The sequence below is a fragment of the Ahaetulla prasina genome, chromosome 6 (genome assembly GCF_028640845.1).
Source record: "Ahaetulla prasina isolate Xishuangbanna chromosome 6, ASM2864084v1, whole genome shotgun sequence".
Taxonomy (NCBI): Eukaryota; Metazoa; Chordata; class Lepidosauria; order Squamata; family Colubridae; genus Ahaetulla; species Ahaetulla prasina.
In genome coordinates this window covers 86,868,500-86,886,448 of record NC_080544.1, presented here as the reverse complement: position 1 = coordinate 86,886,448, position 17,949 = coordinate 86,868,500, and the positions used below count along the sequence as shown (strand labels likewise).

Here is a 17,949-nt window from a genome sequence, read left to right as displayed (position 1 = left end):
TACCACACTACAAAGCCCTAGTAAAACCGCACCTAGAATACTGCATCAAGTTTTGGTCAGCACACTATAAAAAAGATGTTGAGACTTTAGAAAGAGTGCAGAGAAGAGCAACCAGGATGATTAGAGGACTGGAGACTAAAACATATGAAGAACAGTTATAGGAACTGGGCATGTCTATAGTGAAGAGGAGGACCAGAGGAGACATGATAGCAGTGTTCCAATATTTGAGGGGCTGCCACAGAGAGGAAGGTGTCAAGCTATTTTCCAAGGCACTAGAAGACCAGACAAGGAATAATGGATGGAAACTGATCAAGGAGAGATTCAACCTAGAAATGAGGAGAAATTTTCTGAGTGAGAACAATCAACCAATGGAACAGCTTGCCTTTGGAAGTTGTGGGAGCTTCATCACCTGACGCTTTCAAGAAGAGACTGGACTACCATTTGTCAGAAATGGTGAAGGGTCTCCTGCTTGGGCTGGGGGTTGGACTAGATCAGGGGTCTGCAAACTTGGCTCTTTTTAAGACTGGTGGACTTCAAAGCTGGCTGAGGAACTCTGGGAGTTGAAGTCCACAAGTCTTAAAAGAGCCAAGTTTGCAGACCCTTGGACTAGATGACCTATAAGGTCCCTTCCAACCCTGTTAATCTAATCTATTTGCTTTTCTCTGCGAGATAGGTCGGGCTATGCCCCGCCCAAAGCCCCTGGTTGAGGTTGGCTCGCTCCGTTCGGTAAATAGCTCAACGGTGGCGGGGGGAGGGAGGAGGAACCACCGGCCAACCCTTTCTCTGGATTGCCAGCGAACTCTGTTCCCTAAGTAAACGTTCTCCGGGACGGGACGGGACGTGCTTCTTTGCCCTCGCTCTCTCTGGCTGCAATCCCTTTTGGAGGCTCTTTCACGGCCGGGAAGACCCATCGAAATCCCCAAAGCCGGAACGGATCGCCTTGTTTTTCTTCCTAGAGTCGACGCCGCCCAATAGTTTGGCGGCAGAGGGAATCCGAGCCCCCCCCCCCCTCCAAAGGACGGTTTCCAATGGTTTCTGAACCTCTTTCCTAGCTGAGCTCCTGCAACTAAGCCGCGCTCGGATCAAGCGCCTTCCTGCAGCTCCGCGGAGATGCGGCTCCTTGGCAGCCCAGGAGCCCCCGTTCGGCTCCTCCAGCTGCTGCTTCCGGCTTCCCTGGTGCTCGCCGACCCGGACTGGCCACTGCGCGCCGCAACCGGCTCCGCCCAGGCGCTCCTCGGGAACTTTGCTTTCGGCGGCGGCAGCGGCGAGCAACTCTCCTCCGCAAGCGCGATGGAGATCCCGGTCTCTCATTACCCGGCCAACCGAGCCGCCGGCGTGGTGCTCCATTACCTCACCTATCAGCGCGGGAGCCCGCACAGGCTGTTCGAAATGGGGCGAGTGAACCAAGCCAGACTGGAGGTGAGCCCCGGAGGGAGGGAGGGAAGGAAAGGCGCGGGTTCGGCAAGTAAGCGCCGCGTCTCCTGTCCGACTAACCTACTAGGAGCACCAAAGGCAGCGGTTTGGTTTGGCAAGACCTGCAAAAAGCAGGCGGGAGAGACCTGGAAAAAAACAAAGGGGGGGGGGAGAAATATTGGACTTTGATCCCGAGGCGCCTCCCTTCCTGCTTACCAACAAAACAAAACTTTTCCCTCGTCCGAACTTGTCTCCTGGTCCAGGGGTCTCCGACCTTGGCAACTTTAAGCCTGGCGGACTTCAACTCCCAGAATCCCCCAGCCAGCAAAGCTGGCTGGGGGATTCTGGGAGTTGAAGTCCGCCAGGCTTAAAGTTGCCAAGGTCGGAGACCCCTGTGACCTAGTCCAGGCTGCGAATCACATCTGCAATTTTTAAGCGCCTTCCCTTGCAACTCAGGATGTCGTCCCTTCAATGGGATTTCCAGAGCTAAGGTCAATAGCGATAGCACTTCTATTTATATACCCTTTCTATACCGCTTTACAGCAGGGGTGAAATCTTTTTTTTTTTGTGCTCCCGGTTCTGTGGGCGTGGCTTGGCGGGGCGTGGCTTGGTGGGGTCATGTGACTGGGTGGGTATGGCTATGTAACCATGTGACTGGAGAATCAAAGGACAGAAACTCACTAACCATGTCCTGCTGAAGCAGAGTTGGACTAGATGACCTCCAGGTCCTTTCCAGCCCTGGATTATCTTCTGAAGCTGGGTCTAGTGCCAGGTTTGTAGTCCTTCCTTCCTCTCCTTTTCCTTCCTCCTTCCTTCCTTCCTTCTCTCTCTCTCAAATGAATCCCCCACCCCCCCATTTTTTGCCTACACCCCCCATTTTTTGCCCAGCAGGCTTCAGCTTTTTTATCTTTTAAAAAATGCTTTTAAAAGTTAAAAAACAACAACAACAACCCTCTGATGATCCTGTGGGTCAGCTGGACACGGGGGGGGGGCAGGGATTTTTGCTACTGGTTCTCCAAACAACCTGCTGCCATTGGTACTGGATCAGCCGATCCAGTCCAAACCAGGAGTATTTCACCCCTACTTTAAGCCCTCTCTAAGCAGCTTTACAGAGTCATCCTATTGTCCCCAACAATCTGGAGCCTCATTTCACCGACCTCAGAAGGATGGAAGGCTGAGTCAACCTGGAGCCGGTGAGATTCAAACTGCCCATCTGCTGGCAGTCAGCAGAATTAGTCTGCAATATTGCATTCTAACCATTGCTCCGCCAGGGCTCTTAAAAGTGAAAATAACAATGGGAAACCATTAAAAAAAAGATTGTTACAGTTGTTTGCATTCCACAAATAACAATATTGATCTGGTCAAAATAGCAACTGAAAATCACTGAAAATGTTGAGACTATACCCTCACAGCCATGATCATACATACTGGGTTATGGGACTTGTAGTCCTCAAAACACCTGAACACAAGCTGGAAAGAATGAAATAAATGTACCATGTGCTTACCCTTGCAAGGTTGCCACACTATGAATTTCATAAAACACATCAGAGTCACTTCATGACAATATGACAGTTCATTTTGTTTTTCAGTAAACAGCTTAAATTAAGGCTTTACACCTTTCCCTTCCTGTTTTCAGTAATAAATCCATACAGATAAAGAATAGCAACCTCTACCAAAATATTCAAGGTAAGCAATGTAATAATTCTCTTTTTATTTTAGGACATTCCAGGTACTGGGCATAAATACCACCTTAAGTTTGAAGTGAAACAAAGTATTCAGAATGTAAGTTTGGATCTTGTATTTTCTTTAGTATAAGCTGAATGACGTTTGGGGACTGATGTAGACGCTGGAGGCCCTAATCTGCATCCCCACCCCAAATAAACATACATAATGTGGGCAGCTGTGTCCCAAATCACTATTTTGAGGCTACTATTAGGAATGAGGAAAGCTGTTTTGAGAAAGGCAAAGGGAAGGCAGGCTGCTGGGATGTGTGTTTATGGATGCATATCTGTAGGGGCTGAGGTTAAAACCTTTCCTCTTTTCTAAGCCAACTTCCTCCTAATCATACCTTAGAAATGTCTTTTAATCCAACTACCTGCCTAGAGCAGGAATTCCCAGATCATCCACCCTCTCGTGGTTGCCGATAGCAATAATGGTGATGAAAAATTGTTTCTGAGAGACAGAAAGCAAATTTAAAGGTATTGTCATTTATTAGTCATGTTTTATGGCTTAAGCTCACTATGTACCCAGCAACTGTGGTTTATTATATAATGGCAATTAAAACCAAAACAAAGTTCATTGTTCTTCACAATCTAGGAGTAAAGGCTTAAAGCCACTCCACCCTCTCCAAATCTCTGTTCCCATCTAACACACACACATACATGGATTACCTAAGAAGAGGACAAAGCATACACTGACTCAAACAAAATATAAAATCACTTTAAAAAACAAGGACTTTCTGTGATATGATCTCAATTTTTTTTTAATGGGGACCTTGCATACTATCAAGTTCTTGCTAATGAATTATCCCCACAATATAATGCGGAGGATAAATATGAGATGGTATCTATCTTTTCTACATAAATGGTCCTGGTGACATGATAGAGCAGAAAGAAATAGCAGAACAGAATCCATCATCGAAGGGCGTTGTAAACCTTTCAGCCATTATTATTGCCCACAAACCTTAAAGTTGTCAAAGCTGAGCAACACTGCTGTAAAGCAAGACTTGATCTATCTCATTCAGGTGGCATCAGGTTTACTGTGAATTAAAATAAAGCCAAGTGATAACTCCATGCTGCTAGCAATATCTACAGAAGTTTTAAACTGGTCCAATTATTTCTGCAACAGGGCAACTCCCTGAATTGCACAGCCGAGATACTTTATCATCATGGTGGCACAACTGTCGCTCCTGAAATACATTATGCTATGGAAGGGGAGTTTGAGACACATTTGAAAGAAGCAGACAACGTTTTCTACAACAGAATTCAGCACCTGTCTGAGCCATTAGAGACTAAAAATATACCAGGTAAACTAAATGTTGCCATTTAAAGTGTTGCATTCTGAAGTTAAATAACATCTATTTATTTTTGTTTTCAAATAACCAGTGAAAGAAGACCCTAAACGTAAATTATTACAGTATATCTTCCTACCTAACAGCTGATAGGAAGTTCCAAAGATTCTTCCCTTCCTCTTAACGGCAGGTTTTGCATTTTTCTTTTCCAACATACAAAGATCTAGAGGCCTGACCATATTCCTATTCATTAGGATGTGCACCTATTTTAAATATTTTTATGAGATCTTTGCATGTACTGATACTTTTCCTTTCCTGTTTTATTTCATTTCTGTCATTCACCATTTAAATAAGGTGAGAATAAGATCTGACTTTTATTTGAACCAGTCAGTCATCATGATTGTTACTTTGAAAACTGTGTTTTGATATATGGGAATACAGAAAAAGCAAGGTTTGCACTGTGATATCATATCTCATCCTTTTCATAAAATCCATAAATAAGCAATGATATATAAATGTATTACTTGCATTTCTGACTGCAGTGTTTTTATTTTTTTTCTTGGAAACACGTAATGATAATGAACCAGGAGTCTTAAAAAGTAAATCCTAATCTATTACTTTAGTATAAAACACCATGTTTTTTAAAAAATTCCAGAATATTAACATGGGTACACACTATATTGCCCAACTTTGTCAGATGTTTCATTTTTAAGGGGGTAGCACTTCCCGGGACAAAGTTAGTGCACTATCTGGGGGCCCTTCTCTTAAATCAGTGGTCCTCAACCTTTATAGTGCTGCGACCCCTTTAATACAATTCCCCACGATGTGGCGACCCCAACCGTAAAATTATTTTCGTTTTGAATTTATCATGCCTGAAGCCGTATTTGCTAGCGATCTGAACTGCTTGCGATTGCCTTGAGGACGGAGGCATTAAAGCGGAGACTCCTTCCCTATTAAGTTTATCGCGCCTGAAGCCAGATTAGGCTAGCGATTGAGGGTGATTGCAGCTGGCTTGAGAGGGAGACATCAGAGCAAAGATTTCTCTCTCTTTTAATTCATCGCGCCTGAAGCCGAATTCAGCTAGCGATTTGACGAGCCTGCAGCTGGCTTGTGGAATCAACCATTGGAGCGCGATTCTTCGACTCGCAAGTATACTTCCCATATTTCCGATGGTCTTAGGCGACCTCTGGCAAATCATCATTCGACCCCCAACGGGGTCGCAACCCACAGGTTGAGAACCGCTGTCTTAAATGCTAGTGGCAACCCTGACCAGAGGGGCCTTTCAAGGATTTGTCTTGTGCAAGCTGAATCTACTCCTGGATCAAAGTGGGATGTGTTGTGCTCACTGTCATTCCTGCCTTAATCATTTCCCAATTGGATTACTGCACTGTGCTCTATGTTGTGTTGCCCTTGAAGCCACACCTGACATGGGGCCAGGTTACTTGCTGGACCACCTGGTCTCTTTAAGGTTTCTGGCTGTTCCAGATCCAACAGAATAAGAATGACTGAAATCTCTTCTAATGAACATTATAATCTTACAGGACCTTCTTCGTCATGATTGCTGCCCTATAGAACAATCTTGCCCTTGAGATCCGAAGAGCCCTCTCAGATCTTTCAGAAGGCTGAGAGGGCTTGGTTTTTTTCCTCAGGCATCCCCAGGATGTATGTGGGGTGGGTGCCCATAATATATCTTTGTTTTGTGAAATTGCTATTATGAAATCTTTGGATATATTTTTCTCTCCACTGGATTTTTAAAAAACTTATATTGGATTTTTAGTAAGGTGCTCAACACCCAGAGTTATATATTTAAGATGGGCAGCCATATAAAATTTCTAAACAAATAAATAGAAATTATTTATGGTCCCAACAATGATGCCAAACAATAATAATATTTGGCTATAGGATGCCTGTAGCTATTAGAATTATAAGTACCTCCAATATGGATCTTAAGAGTAATACGTGTCCAGTGTTGCCCACATAGTGTTGTGGCATCCAGACTTAGGTTTCTTCCCCCTTTTTTTCAATATTTATTTCAGCTACACGGCTACTAGATCAAAATCCAAGTTCCAGATACACAAGAAAGAATGCATGTTGCACATACCCAGATGAATGTTACTAAAACATGCATATTCACAATACTGCACCTAGCCCTGCATTCCTCTGTCTCAAGATTTATTTCTGTACAACTTTTACTTATATTTCCAGATAGTTATGGAAATATGCCAGCAGAAATGAAGCCTATTTTCAACTTAGCCAAGGTTGCCTCTGGATATATAGTATGGCAGAATTCGACAGAAAACACCTGGTACAATATGATTCAAATTCAAAATGTCAAACAAGTGGTAAGTCAAAGTCTTAACTGATTTCAATTAGAGTTTCTTCCCCCCCCCTCCAAAAGACACCTTCCCACTTCTACATTATGACTGTTTTAAAAACACCAACCTCACTATTTATGACTCAAAAATCACTAACTCATTTCCCCAGAGCAAAAATAATGCAATTGTCCAGCCACTTGACAGTGAGATGGGCAGCATAATAAATTTAATAAAATAAACACTAAAGACCTACAGAGTCAAAGAATAACAGAAGTCATGCTATTTGGCATTCCCCTCTTGAAAAATCAGGGATTCATAAATAACTCAGGAAAGACTAACACAAATGCCAGAGATGGAAAGGTGAAAAGGGGGAGAGACATCTATTTTAAAGGTTAGTTACTTGAAAACTTGATTCAGGCCATAGCCCAGACATTTCCACCCCAGCTTAAAAAGAACACCTCTGACTACTCTGCTGCATTTTATTTTTAATTTTGTTTTGTTCTTTTATAATACGGCTGAACAATTTTTCTGGACTGATGGTTGCACTTTTTTTTTTTTTTACAATTTGGTAACAGGTTATTTGAGGTTTGGGATAATACCAAAAACAATCATGAGATTATAGCACAGTCTAGATTAGTTCCTGCAGTATGCTGCCTTTAAAAAAAACAACAGCCTTCTATTCTGTTTTTCCCTGAAATTATAAGGAATATGAGGTCACAAAAATGCAATAAGCCAAGGAGTCACTCCCTAATGATTTAATATTATGAAAAAATAAGTAAAGAGTCATAAAATAATAAGCAAAAATAAGAAAACCATTTGCTGAGATAAGACAAGTATGTTTCTCCTTAAGAGAGAATATAACCCTCTGGGTTTTTTAAAAGAAAAAAGTTGCAAACTGTATAGTTGCTTGAGCCAGTAGAATTTTTTTTTTAAACTTGAGGGCTTTGCATCTAGGCTTATATGATTAAAAGAAAGGAAAACTAAATCTCTTCTGATTATTCAGTTCTCAAATATATGTTCTGCATATTATATAAAATTAATTATCTGTACTTAACCAAGACCTGTAGTTGCTGAATTGATTTTCCTTTTTTATGGTTTCAGAAAAGAAATGATGACTATCTTGAATTTTCCTACGAGGTTTTATTCCATGATATTGCCTCCCAGGTAAATAATATTTAGTAAAAGGGTTTTTTTAAGCGCACAGCAGATGTTATACATCTTACTTTCATATAACAACAACACTAGTGTCAAGGACACTAAACTGGATATATAAGAAATGGTTCCAAAATAGGGAGTAGTGTTGTACAGACAGCTCTCAACTTGCAATAGCAATTGCAATAGCATTTAGACTTGTATACAGCTTCACAGTGCTTTACAGCCCTCTCTAAGCAGTTTACAGAGTCTCAGCATATTGCCCCCAGCAATCTGGGTCCTCATTTTACTAACTTTCGAAGGATGGAAGGCTGAGTCTACCTTGAGCCGGTTACAATCAAACTCCTGGCAGTGAAGAGTGAGTTCTAACCTCTGTGCCACCATGACTCCTACAATCACAACTGGAAGCAGAATTTCTGTTGTTAAGCAAGGTGGTTGTTTAATGAGTCATGCTCAGTTTTAAGACCTTGTTGCCATGGTTGTTGAGTGAATTACTGCAGTTATTAGGAGACTCACACAGTTGTTAAGCAAATCCAGCTTCTCCCATTGATTTTGCTTGTTGGAAGTCAATTGGAAAGGTCCCAAATGGTGACCATAGGGCCCTGGGATGCTGCAACATTGAAAATTCATGCCAGTTGCCAAGCATCCAAATTTTGATCATTTGACTGTAGAGAATGCTGTGATGGTCGTAAGTGTGAGGATCGCTCATTAGTCATATCTTCAGTCCTGTTATAACTTTGAATGGTCAAGGACTACCTGTAGCCTGTACTCTTAAGTGCAGCCTGATCTGATTCACGTCCAGCAAAACATAAGAACAAGATAGCCCAAAGAACAAGATAACACTCTTACTTAGTCTAAGCAGATCCCAGCTTTTGCTTCCAGAATGGGAATACGGCTTAATGCTATAATTCAATGGGAGGGCAAAAAAAGCATGGAATATTTTGGCTTTTAAACCATCTGTATTATCAAAATAAAACCCCACAAGACCAGAGCCGTGAGTTATATGGTAGCAAATCTAAATTTGAAAGGGAACTCATAGTAAATATTGGGAAGAACAGCAGGGATTGAATAAGATGCCCAAGCCCAGAGAACAGTCAAACGGAAAATATTAACGTCAGATTCAAAATTCTTGGTAGGGAATCTAAATGCCTGTAAGGGTACCATTTTTCAAACTAGCAGTTACAATTGTTCTTTTACAATAGTATTTAGTATTGAAAGAAATGATGAAGACTTCACAGATGGCCATTGCTTTTTTCCTAAGCATACAATAGTTCTTACTAAAGGGAGCGGAAATGGAATTATCATTTCCTTTGAACTAGATGCCACCTTTTTTATTTAGCTAACAACTTTGGATATCCAGTACAAGTAGTCCTCAACCTATGACCAAAATTTATGATGCTGAGTGAAACACTTGTTAAGCCAATTTTGCCCCATTTTACAACTTGTCTTGCCAGAGTTGTTAAATAAATCAGTTAAATGAATTTGGCTTCCCCATTGACTTTGCTTCTCAGAAGGTCGCAAAGGGTGTTCACATGATCTGGGGACACTGCAACCTTCATAAATACAAACCAATTGCCAAGCATCCAAATCTTGGTCACATGACCGTGGGGATGCTGCAATGGTCACAAGTGTGAAAACTATGTTAGTAGTATAGCCTTTATTGTCATTGTACATCATGTATACAATGAAATTAGTTTTAGCCTCAATGGTACAATCCATGACAAAAAATAAAAACAACATAAATAGTATAAAGAATAATCCCTATGCAAGTAATTGTGGGGGGGGGAAGAAAAAGAAAAATTAGTCATACGTTTCTGCGTGTACGTGGAGTGATTGTGGTTGTGTTTAAGAGTCTGACAGCCCAAGATACCCTGTTTCCCCCAAAATAAGACATCCCCTGATAATAAGCCCAATCAGGCTTTTGAGCGCATGCACTAAAATAAGCCTCCCCCCAAAAATAAGCCCTCCCTGAAAATATTTAAACACACAGCTGAAAATCAGGTAAGATGGCAAGAGGAGCCCCATCTTGCTCCACGCATTCCAAAATAATAAGACCTCCCCAAAAATAAGGCCAAGCACTTATTTCGAGATTCAAAAAAATATAAGACAGGGTCGTATTTTTGGGGAAACTATTTTAAAAGCTATTTGTTTGGCTGGCTCTGCTTCAATGTCTTCTGCCCAATGGTAGAAGTGCGAAGAGACACTGACTAGGGTATGAATCATCTCTGAGTATCTTCCTTAGTCTGCTAAAGCAGTGAGACCTGGTCATAAGTCACTTTTTTTCAGTGCCATTGTAACTTCGACTGGTCATTACATGACCTGTTGTAAGACAAGGGCTACTTGTACATACTTTTAAGAAAATAGGGGTCACAATACTATCCCAAGCTTTAGGGCTGACCTGAAGACCAAAGAGGATCTCAACTGAGTTGAGGACCAAAATTTAACCAAACATGAATATTGTTTATTTTCCTGAACTGAATCTCAGAAACGATAAATTCTATATATCTGTCCATTTGAGGGTTATTTCCCCCTAGCTAGAAACAGGAATTCACTGTTGAATGTTCCCATTGTCAGGCCATTTCCCTGGTACAATGAACAGAAAAGTGTGGTCTCTTCCCTGTTAGAATTCTAGTAGATTACAAAGAACTGGGTATTTCGAAGGGCTTTTATGATGATGGTGAATACAGGCAGTCTTCGACTTAACGACCACAATTGAACCCAACATTTCTGTTGCTAAGTAAAACATTTGTAAAGTGAGTTTGCCCCATGACTTCGGGACATTGCAACGGACATAAATATGAGTCAATTGCCAAGCATCTGAATTTTGATCATATGACCATGGGGATGCTACAATGGTTGTTAAGTTTGAAAACTGGTCATAAGTCACCTTTTTCAGTGCCGTTGTAACTTTGATCGGTCACTAAACAAACTTTTGTAAGTTGAGGACTACCTGTACTTGACTGACTCCTCAAGATGTAGGAACAGGTTGTGGCTGGGTTATGTTAGTTACAATCCTGCCAGCTGGATATGCTTATATGTTTTATCTAAGTATTACCATTTGGCTCCATCATTTTTCTTAAAAACTGAGTGAGACTGAGTGCTGCTACTCAGAGTTGAACATATTAGAATGGCACATAATTCAGAGTAATCAATCATTCTGCTGGATTTAGCCCAATATTCAAGCCTGTCAAGGACATTTTGAAATGTGGCTTTGCTCTCTAAAGCTTTAGCCTCTCACTACATTTTAATGTCATATGCAGGTGGAGTCCTTTTGTACGATGTGAGTTAATTGCAAGGTTACAGCAAAGTCTACCTCCTACGCTTTTCCTAAAAATACGATAGCACTACAAGATAAGTGCTAGCCAGGGAACCCACTTTCAGGCAAACCCGAGATATGGGAAGACTCAGCAGTAGTACAGCATATCGTTCAGAAAAGGCAGTGGGGGAACTGAAATAGCAGAAGTACAAAGGACAAGGTTGGAGATACATACACAAACACAGGTGCACATTTTCACTCAATTTTTCATGATCCGCAAAGTTCAACTTACTAGGGCGTTGATGGTTAACCTTTTCTGGACCGAGTGCCCAAAGTGTGCACATGCCCGAATGCCCAAAACCCCCCAAAATACAATGCGCGTACACCCCCCCACGCAAATGCCTCATCCCCGTATGCACCCTGCGCACGCGACCCCCTTGCACGCCACACATGCGCGGCAGAGACACAAAGACCAGCTGGCCAGTGGGAGGTGTGCGTGCATGCGCGACAGAGCTGAACTGGGGTGACAGCTCACGTGCCCACAGAGAAGGCCCTGCATGCCACCTCTGGCACACGTGCCATAGATTCGCCATCACGGTACTAGGGGGCTGTGAAGTTCCTCTCTTATTTTCACCCTGGAAGCAATTACAGCAGCCTTGCAAGCTTCTTGTTTCACAATTCAAAAACATTACAGATGTAGCTTTCAAATAAAAGTATATCAGACTATGTTTTAGGATTTTTTTCTGTGATCCATATTCTGATTTGCCTGGTCTATAGATCAATAACCTTTATGAATAGGAAAAGAGAAAAGAAACGGAACGTGGCATAAAGTACCAAGAAGAAAAAGAAAAAAAAAAGGAGCAGAACTTTGGTTTTGGTGCTATACTCAGAAATAAAATATACTTCTCAGATTTCCCTAAAACTTTAATATTTTTAATATTTTGTGTTTTTTATTTGCAGGAAATTATTCCTTGGCACATGCAAGTTCTATGGCATCCACAGCATGGAGTGAAAGTAACACAGAATAGTCGCCAGTCAAAGTGATATTAATTAAATCTTACATGTCCTTAAACTGATGAGGTAAAATAACTACATATACAGTAACTATTAAAAATATTACTTGGAGGTTTTAGATACCTTCCAATTAGACTGAATACTTACGGTACAGTGGCCTCAATGCTCTCTCTGAATGCTACTTTAGGCTTTCCAGTCACACAAGGACAACCGTATTCTCTTTCCATTCTCTAAACACAAAGGACACAAAGTTTTTATTGATTTAAATGCACTGCCAAATAGATACATCTTGACTAAACAGCCTAATTTAATGCTATTAAAGCAGTAGAATTCCAACAGTGCTACCACTGAAACAAATGCAAGCCAAGATTGGGGAGGCTGAAGATACTTCGATTTCTCCCTAAACAGAATATCATATGTAACAGATGCAACCTTGTCTCATAATGTGTAAGTGTAGTTTTTTTTTTCTTTAGTAAAAATGCATTGCTCCAAAAATTGAAACCTGGACTTCAGATATCGTAATACAAGAAAATGCTAGCAAGGGTTACTGAATGATTTATTTGGTGAGATATGGAACCAGTCACTGTACTTGGTTCCAACAGGCCAGATTAAAGAAATATTTTTGTCAAGTGACAGCACAACAGAATCATTCCCAGTGTAAACTTAATACTCACCTGAGCATAGATTTCCAGGTGTAGTTCTCCCATTCCTGAAACAATTGTCTCTTTGCTCTCAGTGTCAAAATGGACTCGGAAAGTGGGATCTTCTCTTACAAAACGGTTAATGCCTTTTGCAAACTTGTCATCATTCTAAAAGGAGAGAGAATATTTATTCAATTTTATAGGGTTACCTAATCAAAGTGACTCAAAGTACTACATAGTGGATTAAAAACATGATTTAAGAAGTCCCACGACCAAGTTCACTAACAGTAGTGCAACAAAAGTTAAATACTAAACGATCAGGTGATTTACTAACTGCCTGCCGAGAAAACATTAAAACCAATCATGAAGGTCATCAGAGAAACCTCACAGGGAATGCTGTTTTAAATTTAGGTGTAGCACTAGAGAAGGCACACCCAAGGGATGAAGGCCTGTGGAAGGTTCATAGCTGTCATGATGGCCATGAAGAGCCAAGCTACTTCAGATTCTGGACCAAACATGGGCAAGTTAGTCTCCTAATTCCACGCATACGGCAGATTTCACCATCAGCCTTAAGGAGTTTAGGCAGAGAAGCCATTGCACGACAGGAAAGCCAACACAGCAGTAACAATCTCAACTGATAAAGAATCTGGCTATCTGTGAAACACTCCTCTTCAATACAAAATCCAAAAGAATTCACATTTTTCCATTCATTGAATAAATAACAATTCAAAAAGCTGAATTTCAGTCAAGGCTTATTCTGGAGAAGGACATAAACATATTTGCTACAAATGGAGAACTACTTACTCAGGGTCATGTTAACTTATCTAGGAACACGATCAGGAATGTAAACAAAAATCTTATACTGATATTTACGATATCAAGCCTATCAAAAGTTTATAGAGCGGGGGTGTCAAAATGGCGGCCCACAGGTCGGATGTGTCATGCACAGGCCACGCCCACTCCAGCTCTGCAAAGGGGAAAAACATCACAATACGCTATGTGATGGCAATGTGACGCCATGAGTTTGACACCTGTGTTTTAGAGAGTACTCAAAATGACCCACTTATCACTGAAGTTATGGCACTCGAGTGGTACTTTTGACTGATCCTCCAAATTCTGGTCAAAGCACTCTTGTGGTCACATGATCATGAATCAGGTGTTTGACAACTGGCTCACACTTGAGACTTGCAGCATCCTGGAGTCATGTGATCGCTGTTTGCGACTTTCCCTGCTGACTTCCCGCAAGCAAAATCAAAAGGGAAGCCAGTAGTAAAAGCTGCAAGCTCTCTGTTGTGGTCCACCAACAGTGGACAGTGAGGAGGCTGAGGAGGACAATGGGTCAGTCCTGGAGTCAGGGGAAGGCGTTGGAGGGGGCCAGGTCCATCTGGGAGTGATGCGTGGATTCCAGAGCCTCCAGAGGTGGACAGCAGAAAGGAACAGGAGGAGCCTGTTTCTAGTGCATGCATGCAAAGAGCTACCAGAAGGCAAGAGCAGCTAAAGCAAAAAAGATGACTCTGGAGTAAGGCCAGGAGATGACTGGTCCCTCCCATAAGGCTTAGAAGAGCAGCAATGGCTCTTGGGTGCTTTGTAGGAAAGCAACATTGCTACAATTGTTTCTTGTCTCCTGTTTCTGAACTTCGTGGGGTTCTTGCCAAGAAAAGCCTTTGGCAGGGTGCCAAAGAAGATAAAGGTTTGTGATAAGGCTGAAGGTCTTTTTATGAAGGACTTTGTTTTGGACTTAATTTGGACTAAGCTAAGAATGAAGTTGTTGTGACTCGTCCTCCCTCCTCTCCTCAGCCGGGCCCCTCCCATTTCCAACCAGGCCTGTTATCAGACTCCAAGTCTGATAATGAAGATGAACGGCCTGTCATACCTCCAGCCCCCGGCCCTGGCCCCATGCCCGGAGAGGATGCCAGGAGTGAACAAACAAGCCCAATAAACTTCACTCCTACAGCGTGTGTTCCTTTGGCTCAGCCATCAGAGCAAGAAGGCAGCCAGGTGCAGGAATTACTCGGCCCTACTCTCTCTGACCCCTCCCTTTCCCAGAAGCTGCCAGCAGATCCAGAGTGGTAGGACTCTCGCTTCCGGAGAGCTGAGAAGCGACACCAGCAGAAGGAGGGGTGGGGCAGGCCTGGATAAATGCTGAGTCATGGAGCCACACCCCACAGCCTATATAAAGGACCTGCTTTTGGCATTCCAACCTTGAGTCAAGCAAGGCCTTAGCTAGTTTGCTGATATCGGACTCTATCGCTGAAGTCACAACTTGGACTCCCTGCTCTGATAAACCTCGAAGGGACTTGGCAAGCTGCAGAGGCTTCATTGCCAAGTTTGCCACGGACTTCCTTGACTCGTGCGTCGGAGTGGGAGTGGGACACGACAGAACTAATTCTCAGCTGTTCTAATGAAATATTTTTGTTTAGGACTAATAACTACTTGGGCCTGGGTCACAACATTCTCCCATAAGTGATCCTGCTGCTTTTTCTATTAAGGAACTCTGCTATGGAGTACATGAGCCCAGAAATCTCATATTCTGTAATGTGCAGCTCATCGCAGCAGCACCACTCTGCCCACATGCCTGCCCACACTGCAGCAACCCCTCTGCCACCCAGACATGCTCACACCAGATTGCAGCACCTTCTTGCACTTCATAGCACTCACCTGCCTGCTGGCCTGCTTGCAAGGCACCAAAAGAAAGGTGACCAGAGCTATGGAGAGTCTTAGTTGTCCAGGTCATGGTTGTCTCAAAGGTGCTTTTTCAGGAGGTAACTGGACTTTGGGGTTGTTTTTTTTCTTTGAAGATGTTTTGTTTCTCATCCATTATGCAGGTGACACAGAGGATACAAGTGGCCTCAACAACTCTCTAAAAAGATGCAAATGACCAGCTGTCTGCCAGGAATATAAATCTTTCCATTCCCCACCATCCAGTCAGAGCTGAAGAAGCTTCTTGGATGAGAAGTGAAATGTCTTCAAAGAAAAAAAAAAACAAAACAGTCCAGTTGCCTCCCGAAAAAAGCACCTTTGGGACTTGTGACCAGGATTTGTAGCTTCCTGCTGGCTTTCCCATTGCTTGTCCTAGTCTATGAGGTCCTCACTTAAGGAACTCTGATCCTCATAATGACAGCAGTAGGGACTGCCAGGATTGATGTTGCTAAGCAATGTGGTCACAAAATGTTGTGCTTTATGACTTCACTGCTTTAGCAATGGAAATTCCACTTGCAGTTACCATTGTTAAGCAAGGACAATCTGTAGCAGAAAAAGAGCTTCCACGCTGAAATGTTTTAATTACATTTGAAGACAGAAGGGCCACTATACTCTTGCTTACTGCTATCAAAAAGCCCCAATCAGATCACATAATTTATTCCACTAGTTTTGTTTTGTTTTTTTACTTCAGATCCCTACCTTGTTGACTGGCTTCATTGTTATGGAAACAACAGGATCAGGTACATGAATGGGTTCCTATAAAGAGAATCCATAGAAACAATTTCTTAATATAAATTTTTGGGAAGTCATCACTGTTGTTAGACTAGTCTTTCCAAAGATTAAAAATATAATAAAATCATTTATAAGATAAACATGCATTTTCTTGAATATATTTCATACCCATTATATTGTACTAACAGGCTAGTTTTAGAATATCACTGTACTGTCTTCCTGCATTTCCTATAATTCAAAATGTCCAGTGTTAGATCCTTATTATTGCAGGACTATGTAATGTTTGAAGAGTTGGGCCCCACTTGATGATTCTATATTATCAGAAACAATAGGGCTAATAATTTACATCTGTGCTTTGGGGAAGTTAAGGTGAAAGGCTTCTAAGATACAAACTGCTCCAACTCCAAATATTACATAACTCCTTAAAACATGAAATCATGCTGCTGAAATGCAACTATTTTGATGGGTGTGCTTTGGGATTCTACCCCACTTGCGTTACAGGATCAAATCTGAAGACTTCAGGGAGGGAGAAATGGGAAAAATCTAATTAAATAGACACCAAAAGCTTTCGATTATGGCATGCATGAAGAGACTGGATGATTTTAGGTTACTAGTTTACAGCTGGCCATGAATGTATCTGAACACATCCGATAGTTCTGGTCTTTTTAAAGTCAATATCGTATATAGACAGACAGAATCAGCAAGATCCTCCACAAACATAACATCAAGACAGCATTCTGCACAAACCAAAAAATATCCACCATCCTAAGAAACCCCAAAGACAAAATTGAGTTAGAAAATCAAGGAGTATATGAAATCCCATGCACCGCCTGCCCCACCACATACATCGGACAAACCAACAGAAGAATAAGTGCACGCATTGAAGAACACAAGAACTCAGTCAAAAAAGAAGAACCAACTTCTTCCCTGGTCCAACACCTTAAAGCCACAGGACACGATATTGACTTAAAAAAGACCAGAACTATCGCCAAAACTGAACACTTTAACAACAGAATAATCAGAGAAGCCATCGAGATAGAAAAACGCCCACACAGCATGAACAAACGAGATGATACCTCCCGCCTACCAGCCATTTGGAAACCCGCCCTTATTGACAAATGAGTCCCTAACACGAGGAATGACACCAGACCCACACTCACGAGGTCCACACAGGATGTCACCACCACACATCCACCCAGAAAGCAGACCCAAACCCACACTGATCAGGAAGCACGACCAAGGACCAGAAGCCAGACCGCAGCTGCAACATTAGCCATTTCAAACCCCTCCAATCCATACATACAGCAGACAGACACCCACTATGAAGATGTAGCACGACCACAAACACGAAGCCAAACAACAGCAATGCAACTCACCAGCTCAAATCCCCCTGCAATTCAGATTAATCTGAGCACAACCAAGCCCCCACCCAAACAGGACACACCCCCAGCCAATCAGAGCACAAAAAAACCCCCATCCAATCAGAGCACAGCCAAGCTCCCACCCAATCAGTTCAAACCCCCACTAGCAGTTAAAAAGGAAGAAACAGCTGCAATCACACATTGCTCCCAGAAGCACGAAGCTGAAGCCTGAAGATGACGAATGAGACTTCGTCGAAACATCGCCAAGACACTTCCAATTTTACGCGGGAGAAAACCCGAATAACCAAAGACCTACATATATATGTATATATATGTGTGTGTGTGTGTGTATATA

At 42.1% G+C, this 17,949-nt stretch overlaps 2 protein-coding genes across 4 annotated transcripts in view; one reads left to right on the top strand and one right to left on the bottom strand.

Annotated features, from left to right (window-relative positions):
- Positions 1 to 17,949, bottom strand: part of GFM1 (G elongation factor mitochondrial 1) — a 56,809-nt gene that overhangs the window by 11,079 nt on the left and 27,781 nt on the right. The window contains exons 11-13 of the mRNA XM_058188350.1: positions 16,201 to 16,257; positions 12,835 to 12,969; positions 12,308 to 12,390 (exon numbers count right to left, since the gene is read on the bottom strand). Coding sequence (XP_058044333.1) covers positions 12,308 to 12,390; positions 12,835 to 12,969; positions 16,201 to 16,257 — 275 coding nt within the window. The remainder of the gene's footprint in view (positions 1 to 12,307; positions 12,391 to 12,834; positions 12,970 to 16,200; positions 16,258 to 17,949) is intronic.
- Positions 1,035 to 16,373, top strand: LOC131200935 (latexin-like). 3 transcript variants are annotated; one of them, XM_058188352.1, is made up of 7 exons: positions 1,035 to 1,419; positions 3,133 to 3,195; positions 4,261 to 4,438; positions 6,629 to 6,765; positions 7,840 to 7,902; positions 12,107 to 12,226; positions 16,193 to 16,373. In XM_058188352.1, exons 1-6 carry the CDS (start codon positions 1,111 to 1,113, stop codon positions 12,188 to 12,190), a joined length of 834 nt encoding a protein of 277 aa, XP_058044335.1. In that variant the 5' UTR covers positions 1,035 to 1,110; the 3' UTR covers positions 12,191 to 12,226; positions 16,193 to 16,373. The 3 variants fall into 3 exon arrangements, with proteins under 3 accessions (XP_058044335.1, XP_058044336.1, XP_058044334.1); XM_058188353.1 differs by lacking the exon at positions 16,193 to 16,373 and adding an exon at positions 15,627 to 16,164; XM_058188351.1 differs by lacking the exon at positions 16,193 to 16,373 and having other exon boundaries at positions 1,036 to 1,419; positions 12,107 to 12,810.

Coding starts and splice junctions, on each gene's coding strand:
- LOC131200935 (XM_058188352.1), top strand. CDS start 1,111: ATGCGGCTCCTTGGCAGCCCAGGAGCCCCCGTTCGGCTCCTCCAGCTG. Junction 3,196..4,260: donor TGAAACAAAGTATTCAGAAT/GTAAGTTTGGAT, acceptor TTTCTGCAACAG/GGCAACTCCCTGAATTGCAC. Junction 6,766..7,839: donor TTCAAAATGTCAAACAAGTG/GTAAGTCAAAGT, acceptor TTATGGTTTCAG/AAAAGAAATGATGACTATCT.